The 16,574-nt window shown below is 48.5% G+C and overlaps 1 protein-coding gene across 1 annotated transcript; it reads left to right on the top strand.

The window, feature by feature from the left end:
- The first annotated feature begins 71 nt into the window (after nucleotides 1–71).
- On the top strand, nucleotides 72–16,374 carry MIGA2 (mitoguardin 2). Its single transcript, XM_058818480.1, has 16 exons — nucleotides 72–170; nucleotides 1,457–1,699; nucleotides 2,318–2,528; nucleotides 3,331–3,443; nucleotides 5,404–5,515; nucleotides 5,986–6,125; nucleotides 7,550–7,667; nucleotides 7,816–7,916; nucleotides 8,398–8,513; nucleotides 8,937–9,009; nucleotides 9,207–9,293; nucleotides 9,477–9,575; nucleotides 9,947–10,081; nucleotides 10,800–10,853; nucleotides 11,821–11,937; nucleotides 12,093–16,374. Exons 2-16 carry the CDS (start codon nucleotides 1,604–1,606, stop codon nucleotides 12,294–12,296), a joined length of 1,776 nt encoding a protein of 591 aa, XP_058674463.1. The 5' UTR covers nucleotides 72–170; nucleotides 1,457–1,603; the 3' UTR covers nucleotides 12,297–16,374.
- The last annotated feature ends 200 nt before the right edge of the window (nucleotides 16,375–16,574 follow it).

The following is a 16,574-nucleotide window of genomic DNA, read 5'->3' as shown; positions in this document are numbered from 1 at the left end:
CGGCTCTCCGCTCTGATTGGCTGAAATGACGCGGGGGCGGTACCTCCGCTTGGCCCCGCCCTGCGCGGGGTGGGCTGCGGCGCGGGGGAAGGAGACGCTGCCCTTCCGCGGCCATGGCGCGCGGCGCGGGGAGAGGGCGCCGAGCGGGGCCGCGCGCCCCCCCCGCCACGGTGAGTGGTGCCGCCCGCGCCCGCTCGCGGGGACCGGGCCCGCCGGGCCGCACCAACGGTAGTGGGGGGGGAAACAGAGGGAAGCGCCGAGCTGGGGACCCCCGGGTGAAGCCGGTCATGGGGGTGGGAAGCGCGGACGGTGCGGGCTCTCTGGGTGCGGGGGAGGCGGAGATGCCCCCGGGGTGAATGAATGCGGGGGGCCGAGGATGCAGCAGCGGTGCGAGGCACCCGAGGGCGCGGGTGGGATGCTCGGGGATGCGGGGGATGCTGCGGGGGTGCGGGAGCCCTTTCTGCAGGGCCCAGCGTGCTGCAGTGCAGGTGCGGGGCTCCCGTGGGACGCTCCCGCCGGGCCGGAGGGTTGAACCCCCAGCGCCCCGTGCCCACGGCGGGCAGGGCTGGGCGGAGATGCCCGGACAGAGGGGCTGCCTTGGGACCGCGCTGCCTGCGCTCCCTGTGCCGGTATGGGAACCCCAGGCTGCTTTCTGTGCCCAAAATCCCTCGCACTTTGCTCTTCCCATCCCTGCTGTGGCCGGGACGTTGTGTTTAACCTTGTGGGCAGAGCCCGTGTCCGGTGTCCGCTCCCTGCGGGCTCCCGCTGCCCGGAGAACATTCCGTAGGGTGCTCGGGGCCGTGGCTGCGGGCAGGGTGTCAGCAGGGCAGGGCTCTGGGCTCTGTCACTGGGACGGTGTCAGCAGGGCAGGGCTTTGGGCTCCGTCACCGGGACGGTGTCAGCAGGGCAGGGCTTTGGGCTCCGTCACCGGGACGGTGTCAGCAGGGCAGGGCTCTGGGCTCTGTCACCGCCTCTGGGGTCACACATCAGCGCCTTCTGTCGCTCTGTCCTTGACCCGAGCACATCCTTCCTGCCCAGCCCCGCTGGCAGCGGTGAAACCTCCTGGGCAAACCCCCTTTGGTTGGTGGCTCTCTGTGATGCACAGGAATGTGTGTGAAAGCAGAGTTTTGGCAACGAAAATGTGTGTAGTGTTGTTCGGGATAATTGGGGCTTTTGTCATATGGGGACTGCAAACAAAATCCCTCCAACCATGTGCAGCCAGGTCTGGTGTGTGTAGAAATCTCCGGGAGCTGTCAAATCCCAGGGTGCTGCTGCTGTAGAGCAGTTTGGGAATCTGTCCCCGTGTCTGGTAGGACAAACAAAGGAATTGCTGCTGATGATGAGAAGGTATTTTGGATTAGCTGCTCCAAGTGACTTGGAGTGTGTTTTGTAAAGTGCAGGAAGGAACAGGGCGGGTGCTCCCCTCACTCACCTGATTTTCCCCCTCTTCCCGCAGGAGGAGGATTGTTGGATGAAGGCCAGCCCCAGGACTCTGAGCCAGATGTCAGAGAAAAGTTGGATTCTTTTGTGAGCAGCTCACACAGTATCCACAAGTGCCCTTTTCCATTGTGGCTCCCGAAGGTGCCCAGATCCTGGTGCAACCATGGCATTCAGAAGGACAGAGGGAATGTCCATCATGCAGGCCTTGGCAATGACCGTGGCTGAGATCCCCGTGTTCGTTTACACGACCTTTGGGCAGGTATGAGGAGCAGGAAGGGTTTTCCTGTCACATTCCTTGGGCTGGCTCTCACACATCTGGGTGAGATGGAGGCACAGTGGGACCTGGGCAGTTTGTGGGATTAGAGGAATTGCAGGGGGAGTTTGGGGTGGTGGAAGAGAGTTCTGAGTGGGTTTGGAGAGGAGAGAAAAGCACTTCCCACATCCCTCCCTGGGAGAACAACCAGGTTCAATCTTTCTCTTCATCAAAGGCTCTAAAAAAAGACTTGTCTTTTAAAGAAGGGTAATATGTTCCCCGCTTGTAGTGATGCAGCACGCAGAGCAGCGAAGCTCAGCTTCACACCAGGCTTTCAGAACTGAATTTGGGTAACCTGGATTGCATCTGTCCCAGGCTGTGTGCAGATTTTGCAGGGTGTTTGGGCAATGAGGATCAAAACCAAGTTCTCCAGCTCCTGTCAAAATGATGCTCCACAGTCTCTCTGCTGCTGTGTCTTAGTTGTGTAGCAGAGGGCGTGTTTTATGTGTGAGCGGGTAAAGCCAAAGTTTTTAATGTTTAACACTGTTTTAAATTTATTTTTTTTTAAAAAGGGCAGTGAATTGACTTTTCATCGTTGCTCTTCCATTTCTTTTGTGTTTAAAGTCTGTGTTCTCCCAGCTGCGGCTCTCTCCAGGCCTGCGCAAGGTCCTGTTTGCCACAGCCCTGGGCACCGTGGCCTTGGCCCTGGCAGCTCATCAGCTCAAGCGGCGCCGCCGCCGAAAGAAGCAAATTGCTCCGGACAAGTGTGGCTTTAAACCAGGAGGGATCACAGTGCCCATCCTGCCAACCAGGAGGGTCTCCTCTGTGAAGAAAGGTTGGCCTCACAAAAAGGGGAAATCTCCAGAGAAGTGGTACAGGGAGCGATGGGGAGGTGTGGGGAGGGCACAGCAAAACCATTTGTGTAGTGCTCCATTGTGGAATGAAGTGGGAATTCTGAAAAGCAGTGCCATGAGCTCGGGGTTTGGGGAGCAATGGGAGAGACTGAGCTCACAGTCTTGGGAACAAAAGGTGTCCTGATGTTTTCCCTGAGGTTTGTAGTTCCCATCCCCTTTCCATTACCAGGCTGCCCCAATAATAACGACCTGGGCACGCAGTGACCTGGTTCTGCATTGATCTCGTGGTGTCAGTGCTCAGCTGAGGGGAGGGCAGGGTGGCCTGAGCCAGGCTGGGCAGTTGGGAGTGTCCATCCAGCTCTGTGGTGACTCCCAGACCTTGGGCACCACCTCACCACTTGTACTGATTTTAGGGGTAAGACCGACCCAGGCCCTCACAAAGCACTTTAGGGATTTAGGGATTTGTTTGGTGAAACGTGAACATCAAGGGAGCAGTGTGCATGTTCTGCCTGTCCTGAGGGAAGCTGGAGGAGTTTTTGCTTGATTGTTTCCACTTGCCCCTTGCTGTCCATAAGCAGTGAATACATTCCTCAGCCTCAGATCCCCACTGACTCCAGTCTCAGAGCAAAGCAAAGCCAAAAGGAGATCTGTGGCTTATTCTAGGTATTGGATACTGCCTTGCCATTCACAGTTATACTGGACAAGGTGATGTTCCCCTCCCTATTCCCTTCTGCAGTCACCTGGGCCTAAAACCCTGTTTCTGTGTGACCTTCCCAACTGCAGGATACTCCAGCAGGAGAGTGCAGAGCCCTGGCAGCAAGAGCAACGACACGCTCAGCGGGATTTCCTCCATCGAGCCCAGCAAACATTCCAGTTCCTCCCACAGCCTGGCCTCGGTAAGGACCTGCTCAGCAGGGCTGGGACATGGCAGTGCACAGACTTGTCTGGAGATCACCAAGTGCTTGGGCTTGTGCTGGCCCTTTGGGGAGAACAGATTGCTCCAGATAATTGTAGGGCAGGTTCTGGTGTTAACCTTGCACTGAGTGTCTGGAGTTTTTGTGGCCAGGAGCTCCAGGGTTCCTTGGCCAGTTCTTTGGCCAAGGAGGAGTCTCAGAAGGGATTTTCCCTGTGGGACATGGCCATGAACCCTTGGAGCTCTGTGTGACCCTCTCAGGGAGTTGGGCTGGGTTGTTTCTGGGTCTCACAGCAATGGGGAACTCGTTTGCTTCCCTCTGTGGTGGGGCTTTGGGTGGCCCAGCAGCCCCTTCCTCCTGTGCTGGGGCTGCTCACAGCTTGCTTTCTTCTAAAAACCAAATTAGCCACCAAAATCTGATCGCTCTGTTCAGGAAACAGCACAGGGTGAGAACACAGCCCAGTCATTCTGCCTCCTCCAAAGCCAAAGGAGCAGCCTATGAGTACAGGTAATTCAGGCTTAACCAGGCAGGAGAAGCCACCAGTGCTTATATCCACCTTTTGTGAGACTGTGTCTTCAAGACCTGTTCCACATCCCATTGCTCAGAGCTAACGTTCTGTTGGAGCAGGGGGGACACAGATGAACTTCTGTGAGTTTCTGCAAAGCCCTCCTTTGTCATCATCCTGGCTCAGAGGCTGCTTGGCAATGCTGGGGCAGGGAGAGGGGAAAAATCACCCCTTTGGAAGGAGCTGTTGGGCGCCAGCACTCCTCAGCACATGCTGCTGTTGCTGTTTTTGGTAGAGCTGGAGCAGCAGGGGCTGGCAGAATCCGTGCTGGCCGCAGTGTGTCTCCAGCAGGCGGCAGTGCCGGCTCGGCGCTGGGCGGGCACAGCGTTCCCTGGGGAGATGGAATGTGATGGGATGTGCCCGTGAGCACCAGGCTCTGTCCAGCTCTTTCCCCTCACTCCACAGGCACTCACATCCATGCGATTCCCCCGTGGCTTCTCAATTCACACAGATGCTGCCCAGGTTTTGTATCACTGAAGTTCTTTAAATAAAAAGCAATCCATAATTAAATGCCTTTTTCCACTGCTGGTGCCTGGGTGGGGGTATCCCCACAGAGAGGCATCTGTTTCTGTACAGATGAGCTGACCCTGTACTTACAGTTTTTATATTACTTGGTGGAAAAAAAACAGCTCATCCTTTGCACAGCTGCAGGTTTTGCCTGAGCTCTCATTTGCTTCTCTTTGCCATCCAGTAAGTAAATTGGCAGCAGTGAACTGATGATTTGCAGTTCAGGATCTCAAGGTGATTTATTAACACTCCACAGGGATTGATCAATGGAGGCAGGACAGGAATTCAGCTGTCAGCTGATTATTGTAGCTTTTTTTGAGTACCAGGCTCATGTTTGGACATCCTTTTGTAAGCCACAGGAAAACCCTGGTCACTGATAGTGATGAATCCAGCACTTTATTGGGTCAGACTTTAGAAGACATTGATGCCTTGTGGGAAATTGGACAAAGCTGAACTGACACTGCTGTGTGGGTTGTAAGCTCAGCCCTCCCAGGAGAGGGTCTGGTTACAAAGAGGAGAGTGAGGATTCCCTTTGCCCTCTGGGGAATCCTCAGCTGTATTTTTTCTGGGAAACTCTTTCTTTTGCTTGGACTGTGCTTGCTTCCTTGCCACCTCCAGTGTTTTTTGTACAGGCAGCTGGAGCTGATGTGAGCTTTTCGTCAAAATCCTGAGGCTTTGTAGCCATTGCTCTGGAACTTTCCTGGGCTGTTTCCTCCATCAGATCTCTCCTTTCAGTGCTCATCAATAGAGGGGAGCACAAGGGGGAATAAAATGCCTTTTTACGAAGCTGGTGGTGTTGATTTGATCTTGGCATCTCTAACCTTAAGAGAATTCAGAAGGCATTTGCTGCTCTCTGTTCCCCTCCTGCAGATGGTAGCAGTCAACTCCTCAAGTCCAGTTCCCCCAGGGATGTGGGAGGCCCAGGCCATGGGAGATGCTGGGGCCATTGGTGACTCCAGTGCAGAAAGCCTCTATGTTCAAGGTAAGCAGGCACAAGGGTAACATTGCTCTGGGGGGGTTGTGAATCACTGTGAGAGCAAGAAGGGGGTGAGAATTGACACAGAACATCAGCAGCTCAATGTAGAGATCTAACAGAAAGATCCATTCTCAGCTTAAGCTCAAATAAAAATCCCATCTTCTCTTACAAAAAACAAAACATTTTTGTCAGTGAATAATTTGCTTCCAAAATACTGTTCTTGAGCAACAGGCTCATCTTGTGCAGAGAACAACATTTTGGCAGTAACATGGATGATGCTTTGACCAGTTTGGGGATGTTCTCCTCCTAATCCAAAGTAAACCACATTTAAACAGGAAATAAATAGAATATGTTTATTCTTTATTTTGGGATTTCCATCTTTGCTGTGTTGTCCAAGTGAGCAAAGACTCATCCTGTATCTCTTTGTTCCTGAGTGCCCCAGGACTCTCACAGCCAGTGTTTGGTTGGGTTTCCAGGCATGGAGCTGTTTGAGGAGGCCCTGCAGAAATGGGAACAGGCACTGAGCATCAGGCAGAGGGACAGTGCTTGTAGCAGCACCCCTGTGCCCTGGGACAGCAGCAAACAGCAGGAGAGCATGTCTGAGAACATTTCAGAGGTAGGTCCCCACATGCTGAATGGGTGCTGGAAGCAGTAAACAGTGGGGGGTTAAAAGGAGAGCAAATTAAGGGCAGAGTCAGGCCAGACTCTGTTTAAGAGCTGTCTGTATCTGCAGCTTCCTTATGCAATGGGAGTGGGTGTTTTTAGTTTCTTTCTCTTTTTAATACGTCTCGCCCCCTCATTCCCCAGCGCTTCCATCCCCCTTCCAGCCTTGTGTCACTCACTGTCACACGTGTCCTCCCGTGGCACAGCCTGTGCTGAGAAAAGGCTGTGGTGAATGCAGCTCTGCTCTGGCTGGCAGTGTTGTCTCTGTAACTTTTTAATGCATTTAAAATGCAGATCTTGATGGTCACTGCCACTTGTGGGAGCTGGGTGGAGAGCAGAGCCCAGCTCTGTGTGTGTGGATGAGGAAAGCAGTGGGAATTTGGAGATGTGTACCTCACTCAGCCTCTGCAGCTGGAGAAATCAGGATTTTAGGACACCCCTTGCTGTCTGGGACTTGTGAACTGCACATGGAAGACCTGTGTTAAAGGAGATCTAAACTAGAATGGCTCAGTGACAGCCACAAAGCTAAAAAAAACCTGCTGTAACTCAGGACTGTGAAAGAGGCTGAACTCTGAACTCTCCAGGAGTTCTCACTGGAAAAAAAAAAGTGTTCCCAGCCTTTTGTAAACAGAGTCTGGTGTAGTAAGTATGTGGGACATTTGTCTTTTGTGCTGGATCATATTTATCCAAGGCAAATCTGGATTCTGTTGTTGTTGGCTCTCCTTGAATGGCCCTGTAGTGTTTCTAAAACTGCCTTAAAACCAGTTGATTCATTATGAAAATAGATTCTGTGCTTCTTGCTAATGCTCCTGTCTTCTGGGTGAGATACTCATGCAAACATAGGGGCATGAAGGCAAGATGATATTTAAGTCTTATTTTCCCCACACCTTTTTTTTTTTTTTCATCTTCCTGTTGTTTATAGCAAACTTTGCTTATGCCCAGCACCTTAATCTGAATATTCTGTTATCCAGTTCTGGATATCCTGTTATATTCAACACAGGTTTCCTGAAGTGATTTCTCCTGGAAGTTAGGCTAAATTCAAAAGGCAGGAGATTTAAATGGTGTCCAACTTAATAAAATACCTGTTTTTTGGGGTGGCAGGTTAAAGGTTTTTAGTTCTTTCTTCCCTTTTTAACAGGAAAACAAAATTATGAAGCTCAAAAGCCAGAGGGTTTGAGTAGGCTGTGTAGAAGCTTCCCTCCCCACGCATTATTAGCTGCATTGTAGGATTAATGACTCCTCTCTCTTTTTATTTTTAATCATTTAATCTGCAGACTGCAAATCCCATTTTTACTGAAAATTTCCTCCCGTATTTGTGCTGTGCAGTCTGTCTGTGCCCAGCTGGCTAACTAAGGGTGGCATTTCTGTGTGTTCCAGGAGGAGTCCCAGAAAAGGGAGTTTGCTGAGAAGCTGGAGTCCCTCTTGCACCGAGCCTACCACCTCCAGGAGGAGTTTGGCTCCTCTCTTCCGTCAGACAGCGTGCTGCTGGATCTGGGTAGGGCTGCAGTAAAATGCCAATGTCCTGCCTGGTTTTATGTCTTTTCTATAAGCCAGAAAAGTGACAAAGTGGGAGTGGAAGAGAGCACAGGAGCTAAGAGGGATGTTGGTCCATGAACTCCATGTGGTTTCTTTCTCTCCTCCAGAGAAGACTTTGATGCTTCCACTGGCGGATGGGTCCTTGCGGCTGCGGTCGGATGATGAGGACAGCTCCACTTCAGAGGATTCCTTCTTCTCTGCAGCAGAGGTGACTGAAGTGTCACCTGTGTGTCACAGCCCGGTGGCTTGGAGGGAAGGCACAAAGGCAGCACAGCCAGACATGTCTTGGGAGAGATGATCAAACACAGAGCAACAATGCCTCAGGGTGGGAGGTTCATGATGGATGTTAGGAAAAGGTTTTAATGAGGGGGATTAGGCAGGCTTTTCCAACCAGCACTTCCATGTTGTCTTCTTATCCGCTACAGAAAACATGCAGTAACAGCTAGGAAAGTGCTGTTGTCCATGTAAGATGGCTTGGTGGTGTAAATTTTATGGAATATTGAGCAGTGTCAGAGCTAACTTTTAGTGAAAAGTGAAATATCTTTGCATGAAACTGTTGTCACTGACAAACTCTGCTAGCTGAAGATTCTCTGAAGAAGGCCCACCTTGCTTGTGTGCACTCGCTTGCGTGTTTGCAAATATTTAATGAGCTCATTTTGTTCTTCCCATATCTCTTGTTACCTCTACAGCTCTTTGACTCTCTCCCCTTTGAGCAAATGCCATTCCACCTCTCCAAGCCAGTGGCAGCATATGAAGAGGCTCTGCAGTTGGTGAAAGAAGGGAAGGTGGCGTGCCGGACGCTGAGGTGAAGAGCCAGCTGGAGCTGTGGGACCTGGTGTCCCCTGGGGCTCTGTGAACACATCATCTGCCTTTGAGCAGCCCCATAACCAGGATACCTCATTGGGATCATAAAATCACAGCATCCTTCCTGCTGGTTCAGCCTTCCCAGGGAATTAACCCCAGATTTTAGGGATTCACAAGTTAAGAAAGAGTAATTGTCCTAGGAAATCAGTGATAGGAGGTGTGACTGTTCTGGGAGGCTGGCATAGTCCTGTGCCAGCCTGGCAGAGCTGCTCTGTTCCTCCAGGGAGCTGGATAAAGGGAATGTGACTGTTCCTTCCTCCTGTGCACAGACTGGGAATTTAGTTTTTTGTTTGTAGGGGACCATAGTTTTAGGAACACCAACATCAGAACTGGAATTCACACAATTCTTCCCCTTTCCCTCTAGGACGGAGCTCCTTGGCTGCTACAGTGACCAGGATTTCCTGGCAAAGCTGCATTGTGTCAGGCAGGCATTCCAGGTGAGAATGGCTCCCAGGTTTCCATGGCACATGGCTGTGCAGTTTTGTTTCCTAAGTTTCAGCTTGTTAAAGGTTAACAACACTGCTGTGTGCAGCATTGCACTGCTTCATGTCTTGCCCTTTGGGTTTTTTTTTTCTCAGCTTACAATTTGAGGGTTTGTAGGTGCTCACAAGAGACATCTGTGTTCCCTTTGCAGGAGCTGCTGGAGGATGAAAGCAATCAGCTGTTTTTTGGGGAGGTTGGGAAGCAGATGATGATAGGACTGATGACAAAAGCTGAAAAGGTAGGAAGTTTGTATAACACTAAACTGTGTCTTGAGCACTGGGATACTTGTTCTCCCATCCCAACCCAGAGCTTTTCCAGTGTGTTGAAGAAGAGAACTTCATCTGCATGCTGATGATTACTGTGATGTTGATGTCAGCTTAGGTCCAAGTAGTTAAACTGGTTTGTTTTGCTGCTCTTCCAGAATCCCAAAGCTTTCCTGGAAAGCTACGAGGAGATGCTGCGTTATGCCTTGAAGCAGGAGACCTGGCCAACCACTCAGCAGGAGCTGGAGGGAAGAGGGGTTGGTAAAAACATTGTCTTTACAGAGCTGTAGAGGAGATAGAAGATAATCCTTGCCCAGACAGATTGTGGAATTCTCATCCCTGAAAGTGCTCAAGGGCAAGCTGGATGGGGCTTGAGGAACCTGGTTTAGTGAAAGATGTCTCTGCCCATGGCAGGGGGTTGAACTGGATGGTTTTTAAGTCCCTTACAAGCCAAACCACTGTGATTATATTACAGTGCATATGTAGGAATGGCCCAGGTGTGAAAGACCTGCTGTTAAAATATGATTACATTGACTTCAGCTTTTTACATCTTCTTGCTCGAAACCAAAAGATCCCATCTCTCTTTTTAAAACCTGTTCCCCTTATAGACTGTTCTGCTCCCTGACAGGTGGTGTGCATGAGCTTCTTTGACATTGTGCTGGACTTCATCCTCATGGATGCTTTTGAGGATCTGGAGAACCCTCCCTCCTCGGTGCTGGCTGTGCTGCGCAACCGCTGGCTGTCCGACAGCTTCAAGGAGACGGTGAGTGAGGCAGGGAGGGCTGCTCTGAGTGTGAGACCAGTGCCAAGGGCAGGAAAGTGCACAAGCTCATCTTTCCCAGCTGAGCTGAATTCTCTCTTTATAATTGCCACGCTTTCCTGAAGTTCTAAACAACAGCCTTCTTGTGCATGGAAATTGTTTACAAGAAAGCTTCCCTTATTTTGAGAGCATCTGGCTGGCAACCAGACTTATGGCTCTAGGGGATTTTTATCAGTGATGCCATGGAGATGTTAAAAGATGACAGCACCTATTTTTATGAATGAGAATAAAAGGGGCACAATGTAGGGGAAAATATATGGGTTTTAGCATGTGGCCATTCATTCTGGCAATACCTCAGCATACACTGAAGCTCAAATTGCAAAGCTTTCCTTTAGTTCTGCCCCCCAGCTGTATTTTAAGACTGATTAGTTTGATAGATTGAGAGTAAAATGGCACTTTGTAACAGCTGTCTGCTTACAGAGGATTGTGGGCTGTTGGGCAACTATGTCAGATCATATTAACAATCTTCAAAAACCCTTAGGCTTCTCTGGAATGGATCTGAAGTGGCTAAATCTGCTTCCAGTTTGCTTTAATTTTCTCATTTTAAAAGGTTTTGACACAAAAGAGTGACTGCTTTGATGTTTTGATGACAATGTGTTGGTAAACTTTGGGTTTTTTTAAATAACCCGAGTAACTAATGGGCTCTCTCTGTTAATTGTAGGCTCTAGCAACTGCTTGCTGGTCAGTTCTGAAAGCAAAAAGGAGGCTTCTGATGGTAAGCAAATTTAATGAAAAGGGAAAGAATCTAATGTATTTGGGGCTGAAAAGAGAACACATAGATCTTGACAAAGTGTGAAATCTTAGGTGGTAGAAGACTGAACAGAGTCAGGTTCTTTGTGGTGCTGTAGAGCCCTGGGGTCCTGCAGTCACTGCTCCAGTGCTATGCCAGTATCTTATTGAATCAGTCTGAGTGTATTCTCCCTTTTTCTTAATGTGAGGATTCAAACAACAGTGTTGCCTGTCTGGAATTCCCTCTCCCTGCTCACAATACTGTAGGAATGGCCACAGACCCCAAGCAACAAGGGACTGCGCCTGAATTGTGCTTTCCTTGCTGGCAGCAAAAGGAAGGTTCCACTCCTGCACTGCTCCACTTCCCAGTGCTGATGCTAATTAGCCATTACTTGATGAGTTTCACTTAAGTCTGTGACTTCCTAAAGTATCACAGCAGATGAGTTTATGGAGCAGGGGAACAGGAAGCCACAACTTCACAACCCTGGTTTTGCCACAGGGTCTGTGGCCTCTGGCAATTTTTCAGCTCAATCCCACAGCCAGCTGGTGTGACAGGGTTTGGCTCCTGAGATGGCACAGAAAGAAATTAGAGAATTGGAAGCTCTACTGGTGCTGTCATGCAGTAGCTCTGCCTTGGATATTTGCATGTCCTTTCCTGGCCTGGTCAGCAAATTATAAATAGAGGCTATAAAGGCTGGCTGGTGATTGCTTTTAATTTTCTTCTGTTCATTTTCCTCTTGAAATAGCAATTTAGAAACATGAAGATAAAAAGCTCTAGGCATCCTTCAAGGGATCTGAAAGATAAATGTAGTTTTGCAGGAAGAGATGTTCCAAATAGCTCTTAACTTCAGATACTGAAGCTTTCTGGCAGGGAAGTTGGTGGCTGATATGGAAGAAGCTGCTAATTCTGTCTGAGAATGAAGACCAACTAATTCTGTCCTTCCCTGTGACAGGTACCAGATGGCTTTATCTCTCATTTCTACTCCGTATCGGAGCATGTCAGTCCTGTTCTAGCCTTTGGTTTTCTGGGGCCCAAGCAGCAGCTATCTGAAGTCTGCAGTTTCTTCAAGGTGAGGTGTTTTTTGTGTGCCTCATCTGTGTGGGACTCCTGTCTGCTGGCTTCAAGCAGGAGACACCCCCACACCTCCTACCCAGCAAAAGCTGCTGCTGTGTGCTCTTGGTGGCAGGTGAAGGAGGCCTGACCGTAACCTTCCTTTTCTTGCAGCACCAGATCGTGCAGTACCTGAAGGACATGTTTGACTTTGACAACGTGAGGTACACCACGGTGCAGCTGCTGGCAGAGGACATCCTGCAGCTGTCGCGGCGGCGCAGCGAGATCCTCCTGGGATATCTGGGCACCGAGAGCGCCCCGGAGATGAACGGCGTGCTCCCCACGGAATCCGAGCCGCTCAAGGACGAGCTCATTTGATGTCACTGCAGGAAAACACTTTTGTACAAGGACCTTTTCCTCCCAGACATGGATAAAACTACCTGCAAAGTGCAGCGGTGGCAGCAAGACTATGTGAGCACACAGCAATCTGGTGGAACCTTCTGCTTTCTGTAGCCAGTAGTGTTTGCTGGGATGGATCCAGGACCACTTGCCAAGTTATGGTTTGAGTTTCTTCTTTGTTCCACCTTCCTGTCATTATTATTACTTTCAATGTTTCATATATACATTGTGTCCTGAACTGCCCGAGCCCAGATTTTTGCCCAGTTCTCCTGAATAGGGCAATGGATGTATCTGTTTTGCCTTTGTGTTTTCTGGGAGGTGAATCCCTGGCGTTTACGATTGTGTGTGGGAACAGGAATATTGTTGGTAAATTCTCCACTTGACCATTAGCTTCTCAAGGAGGCTTTGCTTGCTTTGGGATTTTTATCACTGTTCTTTGCTGTGTTCCTACAGACACTAATTACTGCTGATTTGTACCATAAGTGTGATAACATATGCAATGTGACTAGCAAAGATTTCTTTCCTGGGGAGGAAGAAATAGTTCTGTAAAGCACTGAAGTAAAATGCAGACTTTTGTAAGGAGTCTGAAGCTCTGGGGAAACTGGTCTGTTCCCTTGGTACTGCTGCTCTTTGGAGACCAGATGACGAGCTCTGTCCTGGTCATCCTTGCTTAGGAGGTTGCTGAGGTTTATGTTTGCCCCTAAGGCAGGTTAGTGTGAGGAGGGGGGAGGATTTGCATCTTGCCTGTGCTTGCACAAAGTCTTTGACACCCATCAAAGTGCCTTGCTGGATTTCAGAATGAGCCAGCAGCAGCTTTTGCTGGGTAGGAGGTGTGGGGTGTGTACAAGCAGGGGGAAGGGGTAATAAAGTGGTGCCTATTGCTGTTGTGCACAGGGTAGTGAGAGGTGTAGATGCTGGATGTGAGGTTATGTGTGTGGATAGTTGGAGAGCTGGGATCAAGCTTCTAGAGAGGAAATGACTCTACAGTCTGTCAGTTCTAAGAAATACAGCGTAGTTTTGGGTGATGATCAGATGTATGTGTGTAAGGTAGTGCTTCTAAAATGCTGTGATCCTGACTGCCCAGCCAGCTCCTGGAATGTGGCTGCTTTGGGATGTGAGCTGAGCTGAATACTGGTGTAGGACAGCAGCAGTGGAGCGTGCTGGACTTAGTGAATCATTAAAATCACAGAATAATAGAATATGCTGAGTTGGAAGGGACACATCAGGATTGAGCCCAACTTCTGTCTCTGTACAGGACACCCCAACATTCCCACCATGGGCTGAAGGAGCTGCCCAGACTTCTGGAACTCTGTCAGGCTTGGTGCTGTGACTGCTTCCCTGGGGAGCCTGTTCAGTGCCCATCCACCCTCTGGGTAGAAAACCTTTTCCTGATACCCAACCTAAACCTCTCCTGACTCAGCTTCACGCTGTTGACTTGAGGCTTGCAGGACTGAGATTTGCAATGATTTGCTGAGTCCTCTGTGAGTACAATGCCACAGATAAAAGTAGAGATCCAGCCTGTGCCTTCTTCTATTTTAGTCCACATACAGGTCCAAATCCAACCCTGGGAATGAGGAGGTCTTCAGGACTTGCACAAAAACATGAGCATCACTGTTTTTGTTCCAGACTGATTAGTTGCCCCTTGTGCCTGTTCTGGGTAAAAGACACTGGGCTTACCCGGATGTATTTTTGCAAGTGGAAAAAATATGTAAGAATCTGGAATTTCCATATGAGTGGAAAGTCAGTGTGTGGGCTTGGAGAATACAAATGCTTTTCTTCCTCTTCAGATATCTAATGTGGATTCTGCTGGTAAAAGCAGGAAGGGAATAAACAGAGAAAAAAAGTAAACAGGAGGATGTAAAAGGAGCAGATAAATGTGCTGTGCCATGTGTTTTAGGTACACCCTCCCTGAGCAGGGAGGTGGGACCAGATGACCCACTGTGGTTCCTTCCAACCTGACCCTTCTGTAGTTCTGTGATTCCTTGAAATGCTCCTGAGTTGTTTGCAGGGGGTGCGTGTAGAGCACAGTAACATCTGGTGCTCTGTAAGCACATCAGACTGATGTGGCTTGTCCTGGAAACCAGATTAATGCAATAAACAGGACAATGCTGAGGCAGAAATTAGGAGCAGCTGCCCCAAGTGAGGCTGCGTGGAATAAGCTGTTATAAGAAGGCTTTAAGAGACAGCAGTTGAAACTAGGAAGGGTCTCTGAGGTGTCTTGCTCCTGGTAGTGTGCAGGAAGAAAAGAAATGGAGAATGTTGTATTAGCATGACACACCTGCTACATGTAAGCTGTGATTCAAAAGTGTGATATATTCTGAAAGCAAGTTACTTTGCCAAAAAAATAATGTTGATAGTGCTTTGTGCTCCTGTATGGCTGGTTTAGAAGAAAGTCATTTCAGCAGCTTTTGTATAGTGGTTAAAAAGATGCTAAAATGTGAAGATTAATATAATGAGATGGACTGTAATTCTAAACAATCAGTGCTGTTAAATTTTGTTTTGTTTTTAGAGTTGTTTTATGTGTATTTATTTACTATTTTGAGTGTCTTTGTCCTCAGTTCTTGGGCAGCCTGCCTGTTTTGTGTACACACAAAAACACTGGCTGCTGACTTTGGGCTTTTGCATCCTGGTGGGAGAGGATACTGAAACAGGGTCCCCCTGAAGCAAACACTAACTTGCATTCTGGCTTTTTAAGCTGAGAAATTGTAAATTCCTTATCAATCAAATGAAGAAAGACTGTTTTATTACAGCTTGATGCTTTTCCTTAGCCCTTATTGCAAGTAGGTTACACATCCCTCCCAGTGAAGTAAAGAGGAATCTGCCTCAGGAACATCCTCAGCTTCTTGAAGGTCGAGTTCTCCGCCTTCTCCCACCAGCAGTGACTTGATCCTGCAGCAGCCAAGGATGTTTGCTGAGACAAACTGGTTTTATGTTTACTGGGATGGATGTTAAACTTCTCTACACCTCCCCCTCACTTCATCGCTGCTTTTTGTCCATCCCCAGTCCCAGTGTAGCTCAAGAGGAAAAGCAGAAAGGGGTCTGCAGCCTCTGGAGGGAACTTCAGGGATCAGGAGGTTGACAGGAGCTGTCCCTGTGGAAGAAGCTTTCCCTGGCCTGAGCAGTGGTGTCACTGCTGTGTTCAAGTCCTTCCACTGATCCCACCCAGAGCAGGGCCCAGCCCAAAAGCTGACTCTCCTATTCACCTGTATTGCAGGGTAGAGTTAAAGGGTGTGATGGAACACCTGCCTGCCCTCTGTCTTCCTGAGATCCCTAGAAAACCCTTCCCCAGCAAATTGTGTTTAGCAACAGAAATTCTTCAATATTAGCAGCAGCTCTGTATTGGGGTAGAACCCCTTGAGATAAGATGTTCACCTTTTTTCATGATGAACTCTTATTCTCAAGGGGTTAAATCATCCTGGGCTGACACTTGCAAGATTTTAACACTGATGGGGATTTAAAGTGGCTTAGCAGCAATGAAATAAAATCCCTCAATAGTGTCTGATGCTTAAACAGAATTTAAAATATGCATGACTTTCATTTTTTATGTGGAGGTTGTAACAAGCTTCACCAGAGGTTAAAGTACATCCTTGGTACTTTAGTGTGTATGTAGAGACTATGCCAGATGGCTCTAGGAGGGTCTTTATGGTCTTTAAAGCACATTAATAAAAAAATTATGAGGAAAAATCTGCCTTGTATCTACAAGATCAGTGTGGCTTTGAAGAGCATGACTTGTGTTGTCTCATACAGGGAAGTGGGAAGGCAGGATTTTATTTATCCCTCTTTAGTAGAACATTCCTTTGCCATATCTGAAACTAATGAATGTAAACTTGTGCCTATTTTTTTCTTGATTTCCTAAAGGTGTAAAAATCTGATCTTGTTTTGCTTTTATCTTTTTCTTTGCAGCTAATTTTTTAAAAATATCTTTAATCTTAGGATGTGGGCATTACAAGTAAAATAAAACTTTCCTTCATGATTGTGGTTTTTGTTCCTAAATTTCCTGGAGAAACATGCTAGAAACTCAGTCTTTGGTTTCTTATTTAGGTGACAGTTGTGGTGGCACCTCTGCTGCTAGTGATGGTATCAAACATCTTGCTGTTCTTAGGGCTAAAATGAGGAACTTGAAAGGTTTAAGTGTCAAGTTAAAGGGTTTGATTGCATGGGGAATCTTCCTGGCTCTGCTGAAAAGTCCACAGATGAAGAGGGCTATAAAATAAACAAAACTCCTTGTACTTTGAGCTGTGGTTGGAAAACTGTGGG

The sequence above is a fragment of the Ammospiza caudacuta genome, chromosome 21, assembly GCF_027887145.1.
Source record: "Ammospiza caudacuta isolate bAmmCau1 chromosome 21, bAmmCau1.pri, whole genome shotgun sequence".
Lineage (NCBI taxonomy): Eukaryota > Metazoa > Chordata > Aves > Passeriformes > Passerellidae > Ammospiza > Ammospiza caudacuta.
The sequence above is the reverse complement of the archived record's forward strand: the minus strand, read 5'-3'. Positions and strand labels throughout refer to the sequence as shown.